A 13,321-nucleotide genomic window follows, 5' to 3' on the forward strand; every position below is an offset into this window, starting at 1 on the left:
TCTGCCTTTTGTCTGTTTGTTTACCTGTCTGCCTACCGGTCTGCCTGTACCTGCCTGTAAACCACATCACCCTTAATAAACACTGTAGCCATCCGGCTACTTCACCCTGATACCGCTTCCTGGTCATCTGCTTTTGGGTCCACATGCCACTACACAGCACATACGACAGAGTGACCCAACCAATCATGGACCCAGCAGAGTTGTCCAAGGAAGGGGACCAGATGGTCCAAGATCTGGTGTGCCTAAGGGACGTATGGGAGGAAATACGTGACAAGTCCCGCAGAGATGCAATCAAAGGTCGGGTCGAAACCAGACTCTCGACATCGCCTGGGCTGAGGGAGGCCATCCCTGGGTGGCTCACGGACTTCCTCCACACACAGACACCCCAGTCTGCCACCCTGCTGGCTACTCCTCAACCGGTCCCAGTCCCGAACCCATACCTAGGCACCCGCCTGGCTCTCGGTGGTCCTCACAGTCATCGGACTGCACCCCGGCCTGCCAGCCATCAGCCTGCACCCCAGTCTGCTGGCCCCCAGTTCATACCCCGACATACTTACCTCCTACGTGCTAGTCTCCAGTCAGCATCTCAGCCTGCAAGCCAGGGGGCACCTGAGTTTGTTGCTTTCTTGGCGCCTTCCAGGAAATGCTCCAGGAGGAAGCGTGGCTCCCACAGCTGCTCGCCTGCACCGTGACCCAGCTGCTCGCCTGCCCCAAGGCCCAGCTGCTCGCCTGCCCCACTGCTGCCTCCAGTCCCTGAGCCGCGGCAGCCTCCAGTCCCTGCTGGATCGCAGCAGCCAGCACTCTCTGCTGGATCGCAGCAGCTACCTGTCTCTGCTGGATCGCAGCAGCTACCTGTCTCTGCTGGATCGCAGCAGCCCCCTGTCTCTGGGAGCCCTGCTGGATCGCAGCAGCCCCCTGTCTCTGCTGGATCGCAGCAGCCCCCAGTCCCTGGGCACCCTGCTGGATCGCAGCAACCTCCTGGACTCCCTGCTGGATTGCAGTCACCTCCTTTCCTGGCTGGATCGCAGCATCACCAACCCCTTGCCGCCGCTGGATCGCAGCAGCAGCCATCCCTGGTCGCCGCTGGATCGCAGCTGCTTCTGCCCCAGTTGGACCGCAGCATGCCGCAGAACCGTCTGCTGGGTTGCCGCGTGCTACTGAATTCTCTGCTGGATCGCAGCAGTATCCTCCTTTTTTGCCGAAGTGGCAGGCTCCGGGTTCCCAGACATTACTGGTTCTGCCAGCTCCTCTACCAGTCTCTCCATCGTCGGCTTCCTGTCCTGCTGTCCCGCCGCCGGTTCCCTGTCCTGCTGTCCTGTTGCCGGGCCCTGATCTGGTTCTCCGGCCTCGTGAAGGGTCCCGCCTTCGTTGCCGGTCTCCAGGTGGACTCCGTCTTCGCCGTCGGCCTCCAGAAGGTCTCCATCTTCGCCGCTGACCTCCTGGGACCTCCCTCCTGTGCCACCAGCATTCTGCCAGGCCTCCAGATGGTGTCGATATTCGTCACAGACCTCATGAGATCAGCTCCACACCTGTCCAGCCACCGGGCCGTCCGCCCGAGGTCCTCAGCTCTGCATATGTCCAGCCCCCTGGGCCGTCTGCCCGACGTCTACCACTTGGCCCTTGTCTTTTGCTGATATCCCAGTTTTTTCTGCTAAAAGTTATGGACAGTGGATACTGGATCCTAAATCACTGGAACTTTAATTTAAGAAAGACAGAGAAGGCTACCACCATATTTTTTAAATCACTTTTATTACTTCTTGCGTACTGCACAAGCACGGATGAGTTTCACAAATTTCTATAGAAAATTGCAGTGCTTGAAACTAAGATCCACCGGTTAGACGTGACTATGGAAGTTAATGGACTGTGTGGGAATGATACAACTTTAGTACAAAGTGCATCAGAGAGAAATAAAATACCACAGTGAATGATAAAATACATAAAAACAATAAAATAAACAGACAGCTCAGGTAAGATCAAGATATGCTTTCAGATAAAAATGCGTTTTAAGAAGAGACTTAAAAGAAGACACTGACTCAGACAATCTCATTTCTTCGGGCAAATTGTTCCAGAGCCTTGGGGCCCTGATGGCAAAAGCTCTGTCCCCCTTAGTTTTCATCCTGGACTCAGGAACAGACAGAAGACCCCTGCCCGAAGATCTCAAACTACGTAAGGGATTAAAAGGTCTAAAATATAGTCTGGAGCCAGGCCATGAAGAGCTTTAAAAGTAATCAATAAGATCTTAAAATCAATCCTAAAATAAACAGGGAGCCAATGTAAAGAGGCTAAAACAGGTGTGATCGTACCTCTTGGTCCTGGTTAAAAGTCTAGCAGCTGAGTTCTGTACTGTGTGTGTGTCCCAGAATTGAACCTTGAGGCAAACCGTAGTTGATATGGGAAAAGGACGACATGTAGTTATTAATGGTGACACAGAATTTCTTATCGGACAAATAAGATGATAACCAGTCTAGTGCAGTGCCAGATATGCCCACCCAGTGCCTCAGTCTGTCTAAAAGAATGCCATGATCAATTATGTCAAAGGCAGCACTTAAGTCCAGCAGAACAAGAATTGAGCACATGCCTGCATCTGCATTCATTAAAAGGTCATTGGTGACTTTGAGAAGGGCTGTCTCAGTGCTGTTGTGCTGACGAAAGCCAAATTGGAACTTTTCAAAGGTATTATTGTTTTCCACAGCAGCGAGAAGCTGCTTAGTTACAAGTTTTTCGAGAACTTTGGAAATAAAAATAGTTAGCAAATGGGGCATAATACAATCCATAACTTCCAATAAAAAGTTAGCTGGGATTTTGTCCAGAGGGCAGGAGGATATACTCTCATAAGAGACATGATGTCTGTGAGTTCAGGCAGAGTAACAGCAGAAAAATTGCTCAAAGAATCCCTGAGTCGGTGATCCACATCTAAAAAGGCACGGTTGGGGGTGATACCAGATCTAACTCAACCTTTCCAGCAAAGTGCAAAAGAAACTTTTCACAATCAGCAGATGCACAAGAAGAGACGGGGTTAACTAAATAAGGAATAAGGAATCTGGGGTTGTGCTGATGGGCAGAAATAAGTGCAGAGAAATGGCATGTTCTTGCATCCTTTACCATTCTATTATAAAATGAGTAATAACTCTTTCATAGCCACAAAGTGGACCTGGAGACCTGATTTCTTCCATCTGCATTCTGCTCTTCTGCATTTCCTTTTACAGCTTTGAATACTGTCATTTAACCATGGCTGTTTTCTAGTCTTTGAGTGTGGTCTATTTTTCAAAAGACCTATGAGATCTAAGGTTGAAGAACACAGGTTGTTAAAAGAATCAAACAAATCGTTGGTGTCGGAGGAATCAGGAAACACATTGCCAGGAGAATTGAACAGTGTACAGAATTTTGAGGCACTATGCTCATTAAGGGGACGTGTGTTCTCAGAGCGGGATAATTCAGTACTAGCAGCCTGTAATTCATAGTTGCATCAACTTGCACAACAATGCATAGGTGATCAGATACAAACATGTCCCTGATTTCCACAGATGGTATTTTCAGACCCAGACTAACGACTAGGTCTAAAGTGTAGCCACAGGAATGAGTTTAACCAGACACATTGTTGTTGAAAGTTAAGAGTTAGTGATATTTTAAAAATCAGCAGCAAGGGCGTTAGAAGAGTCATCAACATGAATATTAAAATCACCACAAAGAATAAATCATAATTTAAAACAAGACTGGATAAAAATTCAGGGAGTTCCCACAAGAAGGAACCAGCTGGTTTAGGGGGGCGATAAATAATAGCAAATATGACGGGAGTGGGCCACCAAGTTTAAACATGAACACTTCAAAGGAGGAAAAAATAATTGCAAGCTCTGAGGTTACACTTTAAATGCTTCCTATAGACAGTAACAAGGCCACCACCATGACCACAATCCCTAGAGTGGCTAAAGCAGTCATGATCTGGAGGGCACAATTCAGCAAGCTGTGTGATCACCAGGACGTAACCAGGATTCTGTTAAACATGAAATCTAAATCAGTAGAAGAGATAAAATCATTTAAAAGAAATGTTTCGTTAGAGAGGGATCTTACATGCCGAAGAGCCATCGTAAAGTCTGTGCTGGGTTAGAGCTGAAGTTGAGACTGCAGGTAGGGTTCTGGCCCGGATCTTTATTTTATTATTATTATTATTATTATTATTATTGTCTGTTTCGTATTAAGGACCTGTGCAAAATTATCACAGGAATTTTAAAAGTAGCACTAGAGGGATCTGGGCTCCGGGCTCCAAATAGCAGCACTATGATCAGTCCACAAGGGGGAGTTAATGGCAGCAGAAGGTGCTTGGCTGTTTATGGTGGGCAGAGAAGAGAAAGAAAAAGAGCGAGGGGAAACAGGTGATGTAAATAGTCAATTACGTGAGAAGGACAGTACAGTGTGCTGCAGGTTAGCCGCCAGCATGCGACTACCTGACTTGTTTGGGTGAAGACCATCTCGTGCAAACAAGGAAGAACGATCCCAGAATAAGTTAAAATTGTGAATAGAACCAACGTCATGGGTACTGCAGACAGACTGGAGCTAGGTATGAAGGCTGAGGATCCTGCTAAAACAGCCAATTCCACAACCCAGTGTAGGAATTGGAAATAAAAGCATGCTTTCTACTGTTGTTGAGCAGGTCAAAAAGGCGGATGAAGTTTGCTTTTGTCAGTTCAGATTGCTGACAGGCGGTGTCATTGGCGCCAACATGGACTATGATTTTCATGATAGTCGTTGGGAGTGCAGCCAGAAGTCCGGGGAGCTTTTTGAGGATGTCGGGGGTCGTAGCTCCGGGAAAGCAGTGTGTGACTGCATTAACGAAGCAGATATTTCTTACTATGGAATCTCCAACTATCAGCTTTGTTGGAGGGAATGAGAGGAGGCAGTTGATGATCGTGGAGACCGCCGAGTTCCATCCGCTGTCCCTGGGATAGTCGTGGCCGGGGACTGCTGCAGCGAGGGGGTGGCATCCTTCTTAGCAGCTCTGCTGTTTCTGGATGAATGAGACCTCCAAAGCCTCTCCTGATCACAGCCTCTTACAGTAACTTGCAGCAAGAGGAAGACTTGACCACTAGAAAATGGGAGTGTCGCTTCAGTGGAGGAAAGTCCTGCGTGTCCAGGATGTCAAACCTGTTGCCCAGTGGGAGGTCCCGATGTGAAGTAGGAGGAGGCAGGCGCTTTGCACCATGTCTGTCCTTACAGGCTACAGTTCAGTGCTCCGGTTGATGTGGAGTCGAACTCACCGGAGGCTTCTCACCACCCCCGCCGACGAATGACTGTGCATCCACTGGGGCTCGGCAAGGAGTAAAATTGGCCATTGCTCTGGGCTTTGCACCCATGAGGAGCCACGGATCTTCATGCTTAGCTGAAATGGCTTCATGCTCCGGGGCGCCAGTGATTATGGAGCGAAGCCATGGAAGAGTGGGATCATTGTCCAGTGCTGGAGTGGAGCAGTCAGGGGAGTGAGAAGGGATGGTCGCATTTTGGTTGCTGCAGCCAGAGGACCTGAGGACTGCAAGGTGTTTTGCATGGGCTGAGGCGACAGTGGAGAACTCCTGGATGAGCTTGTCTTTTTCTCTGAGCTCCGCTTCCAGACAAGCGATACTTTTCTTCAGCTTTGAGATGGTAAGGTGGCAAGATCCACACTCAGCCATCACGCTTGCAGTTAGTCCGTAAAAGTGCTCAAAGCTTAAAATCCTTAATAAAAGCGACTGGCAGTCAGGTAAACCACGTCGAGTTGACAGCCAGCTTAAAATCACTTAAGATCCATACGTCAATCCATACATAAAAACTCAATAAAATCTCAATTTATGATGGTTTAAGATAAAGCCTCTTGCAGGCACAAATTCTAACACACAGCTAACTAACACCAATAAGACTAGGAAATAGAATGTCTGTCTGGCAATTAATCTGCAACTTATAGTCCTCTCAGGCTTTTCACCAAGAGAGTTCCATAGCACAAATCGTTTCCCTGGGAAATGGGAGGACGAGAGATAGCCAGAGCCCTGAGATTTGTGACAGACAGAGCGCCTCATCAACCCTGTGCTTAATAGGACAAAGCCGTGGAAAACTGTAAAAGGGAGAACTAGCAACAAACCTCCACAACAACAAAGTGTAGAACCTGAGAACAGATTTACACCATTGCTTCAGGACCCTGGATCTCCGTCACATGACCTGGATAACCTCAAAACTAGGCCTCAAACTCTGATTATGGGTGATTTTGCTGTAAAAGATGTAAAAGGCAAGATGTAAGAACACCAAAATATACTGCTTTCCCAAGGATATGGCTACACACCCACCTGGGAAAAACATAGTACACATGGGGATCAATGACATTGTGAAAGAGCAATCAGAGATACTGATCTTTTGAACACACTAAGCTCCTTGAATACTGAGGTGTTTATCTACCACCAGTCAGAACAGGAGTTGAGAGATTCAGCAGATTGTTGGAACTGAACTCCTGGCTTTCAACTGCATGTACTCTCCATTCAGTGCACTTTATTGACAATTAACATTTTTCTGTGACCGCAGACATCTCTTTAGGGCCTATGGAATTTGCCTCAACAAATTGTTCACCTCTAACCTATTTTACTTCCTGCGTCACCTATCTGCTCCCTCTGCTAAGGTCAAGGGGAATCAAAACAATGACAAGACATAACACAACACTCCAGAAACCTTGAAGGGGAGCCACCTCAGCCCTCGCCTGAAGAGAGTTTAAAATATGAGGGACATCAGAGCCAAGAGCTTCTCCACCCAACATGTCAACTACCACCTGTGAGGATTCACTTTCTTCCCCTATTCTTGTCTTGATAGGCAATTGAAAGAAAATGGTGCACTCTGCTCAGTCATCAAATGAGGCTAATCTGTTACACATTCCATGCCATGTTCAATCAGCTCAGGAAAACCACTGCATCTCTCTAACGCTCTGTTTGTATATTGTCCCACAAGCACATAAGTATGTCTATAATGCATTACAGACATACTTAATGCATTATACTGTGCTTATATGTATAATTATAGTAATAAGCACTCATAAATATTCATAATGCTTTATAACAATAGCCACATCACCTGATAAAGCATTTTATAATTACTTATAAGGTCAGGTATCATCAAGACATTTATTTTTGGCAAATAATTGCCGATAATGTTGTTCGAAAATTGATCACTACAGGACTCTGGTCAGAGAGTCAACAGTTGGATTTAAGGTCTTTACTTGCAGAATGGAAAAAGTACAAGTAGCACAAATGGTAGTATTAAAGCATAGTGGTGCATAAATCTCTAGTTTCTGAAATAAAGCGCAAACAAATGCATGCTTATCTGTGAGTTGCAACTGATAGCCAGCATTAACTAAAGGCATTTAAGGACTGTAAAATGAGGTTGGCATACTCTCTGTGTGACTGTGGAATCACTAAACAACTGTTGCAGTAACCAATATTGCTATGATTTCACACTGTAACCATGTTAATTATGTTCACAGTAATACAGGAAAGCTAGCTAGACTAGCCAGTTAGCTTAACACTTAGCAAGGCTAATTACTGAAACAAGTCTTTACTCACATTACAGCAGTGTAATCCATACAAAACATTGACAAGACATTGCAACATCATGAAATACAGAGAGAAATGAGTTATTGTACTACATGAATCTCATAGCAGTAATATTACAATTTACATTGTCAGTGGCATCGCTAGGAACATAGGACAGTTCCAAAGATAAGGAAGTGGAAACAAACCCGGAATTTCAAAATAAAATTTCAAAATGAAAGTCTTTGAACATAAACATTCGTGTGTAAAAGTTAAGATTTTTATACACAAAACATATGAAGAGTTTGTAAAATGTTTTGTTATAAATTAAAGTACCCAACAAGTTATACAAGTACAGCTGAAACGATTTATCAATTAGTCAATTGAAAGAAAAGTAATTTTTCACAGAAAAACCTTTAATGGATCCAGCTTCTCAAATGTGAAGATTTGCTGCTTTTCCTTTCAATAATTTTAATGTTTTGTTAATAATGTTGTGGTTTGGACCATTGGTAGGACAGATCAAGCATTGTGAAGGTGTCACTTTGGGCTCTGGGTCATTGTGACGGCATTTCTCACTATTTTCAGAATTTTCACAAACCAAACAATCAATTAATGGAGAAAATAATCAGCAGATTAATCCATAATGAAAATAATCATTAGCTGCAGTCCAATACAAAATAGTTCAAAATGAGCTCCAGCTACAACAGTAAAATGCTGTTTTTACATTTAATACATGAGTGATAATAATCTAATGATATAATATATAATAACATAACAGTCACAGGTGACATTTTACTGCTTTTTATACTTTAAGTATATTTTCCTGATTATAATTACATTTTAATCAAGTAATATTTTCATTGGAGGACTTTTACTTGTTCTGAATACTTTGTCCACCACTGGTCATGACATAAATTGAGTACTCCAATTTGACACAACTTTTTGATGACGAACAACTGAATGATGGACAGTTAACTTTCACTAATGTAATCTTTGTAAGTGTGCGTTGATCAAGGGCTGATGTTTAGGGGAGGATGAAGGGGTACGGTACAGCCTTTTCTGGCACAAAACCAACCACCCAATTACATTTCAACATATCACCCATAGAGTGTGTGTGTGTGTGTGTGTGTGTGTGTGTGTGTGATAGGCTATGTCAAGATAATTATTTGTCATGTTCAGTGATGTTGTTAATTATGTGTCCCTCAGTTTGTGACATGTAGTCACATATTGAGCAGCTAAGTTAGCTGCATTTCCCTCTCCTAATAGAATTTGTTGCTTTTCACTGTCATCTAGTTCTGTGAAGTTTGGGATTGACACATTTTTATGGCATTTTATAGTATAAGTATTCCACTCCATTTGTCACATTTTAAGAGGAAGTGCATCTCTCTCTGTCTGTCTACCTCAGCTGTCATGCAGTGACCACAGACCTTTTCCTCTGTTGGTAGCCAGGACTTCTTGTGTCGTCCTTTTTTGTCTGTATTTGGTCCAGGATCTGTCTCTGCTTTGTATCTCTGACAGTAAAGAGATAATCTGCCAGTTTATATTCATGGTTTAGGGCCAGATAGCAATTAAATTTGTTTTGAGTTTTGGTTTGATTTGTCCAATGTTCCAGATAGGCATCTTTTGTTAATTTCATAATTTGGTTTACTCTGATTAGTGGTTAGAAAGCAGTGGAAGTTGAACAGTATTGGGTGTTATTTGATCAGTGAGTCTCAGGACCAGCTGACAGAAGGGACTCTTTTTGGGGTTCAGTTCTTAGGTTTATAGTGCCTGAAATCTCAATGTGTCTTGGGGACTCAATTTGAGATGTAACCAAAATGTTATGTGTTCTTTTTTTAAAATGTTAATAATCAATGGGTAACGGCTTAATTCTGCCCTGCATGCATTGGTTGGTGTTTTTCTTTGGATGTTTAATATGGCCCTACAGATTTCTGCATGCAGGGCCTCTAGTGTAGTCCTGATGACTAAGTGGGCCCCAAACTTCACTACCATAGAGGGCGAATGGTTGGATTACACTGTCAAATATTTTAGTCCAAATTCTAATTGATAGGTCTATTTTGTAAAATTTTGTTCTAATTGCATACAATGCTGTATGTGCTTTTTGCTTTAATGCATTCTCCATCTTCTCCCCCTATCTCTCTCTCCCCCTAGTTTCTCCTCCTGATCTCTTTTCACTCATGCGAACAGATGAATAAATGAATCCAGCAAAACAATTTACATACAGCATGTGAACAAACAGGAATGGAATGTTGTGCAATAATCAATGGGTAACGACCAAACGAAAGTGGGTAAAGTGCAAACTGTTGCACTTTATAAAACAAGCAGCAGAATTCCCTCTCTAATAACTTAAATGATTAAACTGATGCAAAAATGTATTAGAAGATTCACTGAGAGAAGGAAGGGGGTGGGGTCACTTGTGTGTGATGGTCAGCTTGAGAGCAAAATATGTAAAATCAGTAATGCTGTCGTGTGCATGTCACGGAAGGGAGCAGGGAACGCAAGGAATAGGACCCAAATGCAGACTCAGAGGCAGAGCTGATGCAGTTCATTAATTTATTACAGGGAAAGGCTTACATGGATAGTCAGGCAAGCAGAGGTCCAAATCGGAAGGCAGTCCAAGACAAGCAAACAAATAAGACAAGGAGCAGGCAATAAACGAAATCCAAAAATCCAGGCGAGGTCCAAGCAAACGCAGAAATAAATCCAAGAGACTCAGGAGTAGCACAGGAAACAAGGCTGGGACACCTGACATGTATACCACATAGCACTGCTGAAGCAAATGATAATGATAACGAACTGACACTGAACAAAGGAAAAAAACAGACAATGGCAAAATTCTGCTCTGTGTGGTGCACCTACCTGTAAGTGTTGAAGGATGTACATAACTTCTGTAAATATTTGAATGTAAATTGAGGCAAATACAGCATATAAAATGTGTATTTGTGGTGCTCACCCAGTGGCACCCTTGCAGCTGAGGCATCAGGGTTGATCCAGAATGATAACCAGGATAAAACGACAATCAAGAGAGTTGGCGCATAAACTCCCATCAAGTAGAAACCAACCTGCCGACGCAATGTAAAAATCACTTCAACGCAGGTGTAGTATCCTAGAAACAGACAGAGAAGGAGTAAAAAACAAGGATAGTATGTAAACTAGGTGCTTTTTTTAGTAATGTTATCACTCTCTTTAAATGACTTAGTTTGTGCTAAAGATCTATTCTGGTTGTTTAACTTTGTACTGCTGTTTTGTTACATGTTTGTACTCCATACTATAGCTGACACTAATAAGTCTGGTGTATACTAAATGAATTCCTATAGCCCTCAGTAGTAACAACTTCATGAGCTTCTTTAATGATAAAATTTTAACTATTAGAGAAAAAAAATGCAGCACGTCCTGCCCTCAACCGGCAACAATATAGCCTTTAAAGACACCTTAGAAACAGCCTGATATACATTTAGACTGCTTTTCTTCCATCAACCTTCTCCTTGTAACTTCAACAATTTCTTTATCTAAGCCATCAACCTGTCTTTTAGACCCCATCCGAACTAGGCTGCTAGAGTGAGAAGGGGGAGTGGGGGAGGGGGAAGCACAATGCAAATTCCACCTAGAATTTTAAAATAGTAGTAATTTAATGGTAGTGGTAATATTAATAATAGTAATAATAATAATAATAACAATTGTAGTAGCAATTGTGGAGCAGGAATACGGGAGCAGCAGGTTGCCCACAATCACAGATCCAGACTCTGCAGCGCCGGAGGCAGAAATACCTGCTGAAAGCGACAGAAGGTCGTCTTTATTTATAGGCTATGTACCACAGTCTTTTAAAGTAGCTGTAATTAAACTTCTTCTTAAAAAGCCCACTCTTGATTCAGGGGTTTTAGCCAACTATAGACCTATATCTAACCTTTCTCTCTAAGGTCCTTGAGAAAGCAGTCGCCAATCAGTTGTGTGACTTTCTAAATAACAATAGTTTATTTGAGGATTTTCAGTCAGGATTTAGAGTGCATCATAGCACAGAGACAACACTGGTGAAAATGATAAATTACCTTTTAATTGCATCAGACAACGGACTTGTCTCTGTACTTGTCTTGTTAGAGCTTAGTGCTGCATTCGACACCATTGATCATCACATCCTATTGCAGAGACTGGAACATTTAATTGGCATTACAGGAACCGCACTAAGCTGGTTTAAATCCTATCTATCTGATCAATCTCTGTTTGTAGATGTTAACAGTGAGTCCTCCGTGCACACCAAAATTAGTCATGGAGTTCTGCAAGGTTCTGTGCTTGGACCGATTCTATTCACCTTATATATGCTTCCTTTAGGCAACAGCATTATGAAACACTCCATAAACTTTTATTGTTATGCGGATGATACCCAATTATATCTATCGATCAAGCCAGAGGACACTATTCGCTAAACTTCAAGCATGCCTTAAGGACATAAAAACCTGGATGACCTGCAATTTTCTGATGTTAAACTCTGACAAAACTGAAGTTATTGTAGTTGGGCCCCAAACACCTCCAAGACAAATTATCTAAAGATATAGTTACACTAGATGGCATTGCCCTGGGCTCCAGCACCACTGTAAGGAACCTCAGAGTTAACTTCAATTAGGATTTATCCTTTATCTCCCACATGAAACAAACTTCAAAGACTGCCTTCTTTCTTCTTCTTCTTCTTCTGTCTCAAAATGATGCCGAAAAATGTATCCATGCATTTGTTACTTCTGGGCTGGATTATTGCAATTCCTTATGATTAGGCTGCTCGAACAAGTTCCTTAAGACTCTCCAGTTGATCCAGAATGCTGTGCCACATGTACTGACAAGAACTAGGAAAAGAAATCATATTTCTAGTGGGTGGACGTGGCTTGGTGGTAGAGCAGGTCGTCTACCAATTGGAAGGTCGGCAGTTCCCTCTCCATCTGTATGCATTTTTATCCCATTAATGCATGTTACTAACTCGACATCTTCCCTGTCTCGTACTTTTGTGCTTTCTCATCCCTCTCCTCCTCCTGTCGCTTTCAGCGGGTATTTCTGCCTCCGGAGCTGCAGAGTCTGGATCTGTGATTGTGAGCCACCTGCTGCCCCCGTGTTCCTGCTCAACAACTGCTACTACAATTGTTATTAGTAGTTTTATTACTATTATTATCATTATTATTCCTATCACTATCATTCCTATTATTATTACTTTATTAATATTGCCACTACCATTACATTATTATTGACAAGTGCTGACAAGTCTACTCTGTCTCCAGAGGACCGGCCACTGTCTGTATCCACATGTGAGATGTGAGAAGAATCCTGCTGAGAGTGAATATGTGTAAAGCTTCAGGGCCTGATATCATCCCTGGTACTAAGAACATGCGCCAACCAGGTAGTCCGTGTCATTACTGAGATTTTCAACAAATCACTGTCACAGGAGAATGTTCCCACCTGCTTCAAGACGGCCTAAACGACTACTGCCCTGTGGCACTCACCCCAATTCTGATGAAGTGATTGAGAAACCGGTTCTCTAGTACATCAAAGATAACATCCCAGATAGCCTGGACCCTCAACAGTTTGCATTCAGAAGATCCAAATGGATCCAAAGAGGATGCCATCTCCACTCAGTTCTCACACATCTTGAAAATAACAACACCTACATCAGAATGCTGTTTGTTGATTTCAGCTCAGCATTCAACACAATCTCCAATCACAAGTGCTACACTCTGCAACTGGATATTGGATTTCCTCACAAACAGACCCCAGACAGTTCCTCCACTCTTGTGCTGAACACCGGAGCC

At 43.2% G+C, this 13,321-nt stretch overlaps 1 protein-coding gene across 9 annotated transcripts in view; it reads right to left on the bottom strand.

Moving 5' to 3' along the window:
* The window catches only part of LOC122873629 (glycine receptor subunit beta-like), a 113,204-nt gene that overhangs the window by 17,035 nt on the left and 82,848 nt on the right, over positions 1–13,321 (bottom strand). For all 9 annotated transcript variants that reach the window (XR_006377483.1, XM_044190598.1, XM_044190597.1 and 6 more), the window contains one exon: positions 10,489–10,641. Coding sequence is in view for 8 of the 9 variants with exons in the window: in XM_044190598.1 (XP_044046533.1) it covers positions 10,489–10,641 (153 nt within the window). In the remaining variant the exon portion in view is untranslated. The remainder of the gene's footprint in view (positions 1–10,488; positions 10,642–13,321) is intronic.

This window comes from Siniperca chuatsi, linkage group LG3 (assembly GCF_020085105.1).
Source record: "Siniperca chuatsi isolate FFG_IHB_CAS linkage group LG3, ASM2008510v1, whole genome shotgun sequence".
NCBI classification, from domain to species: Eukaryota; Metazoa; Chordata; class Actinopteri; order Centrarchiformes; family Sinipercidae; genus Siniperca; species Siniperca chuatsi.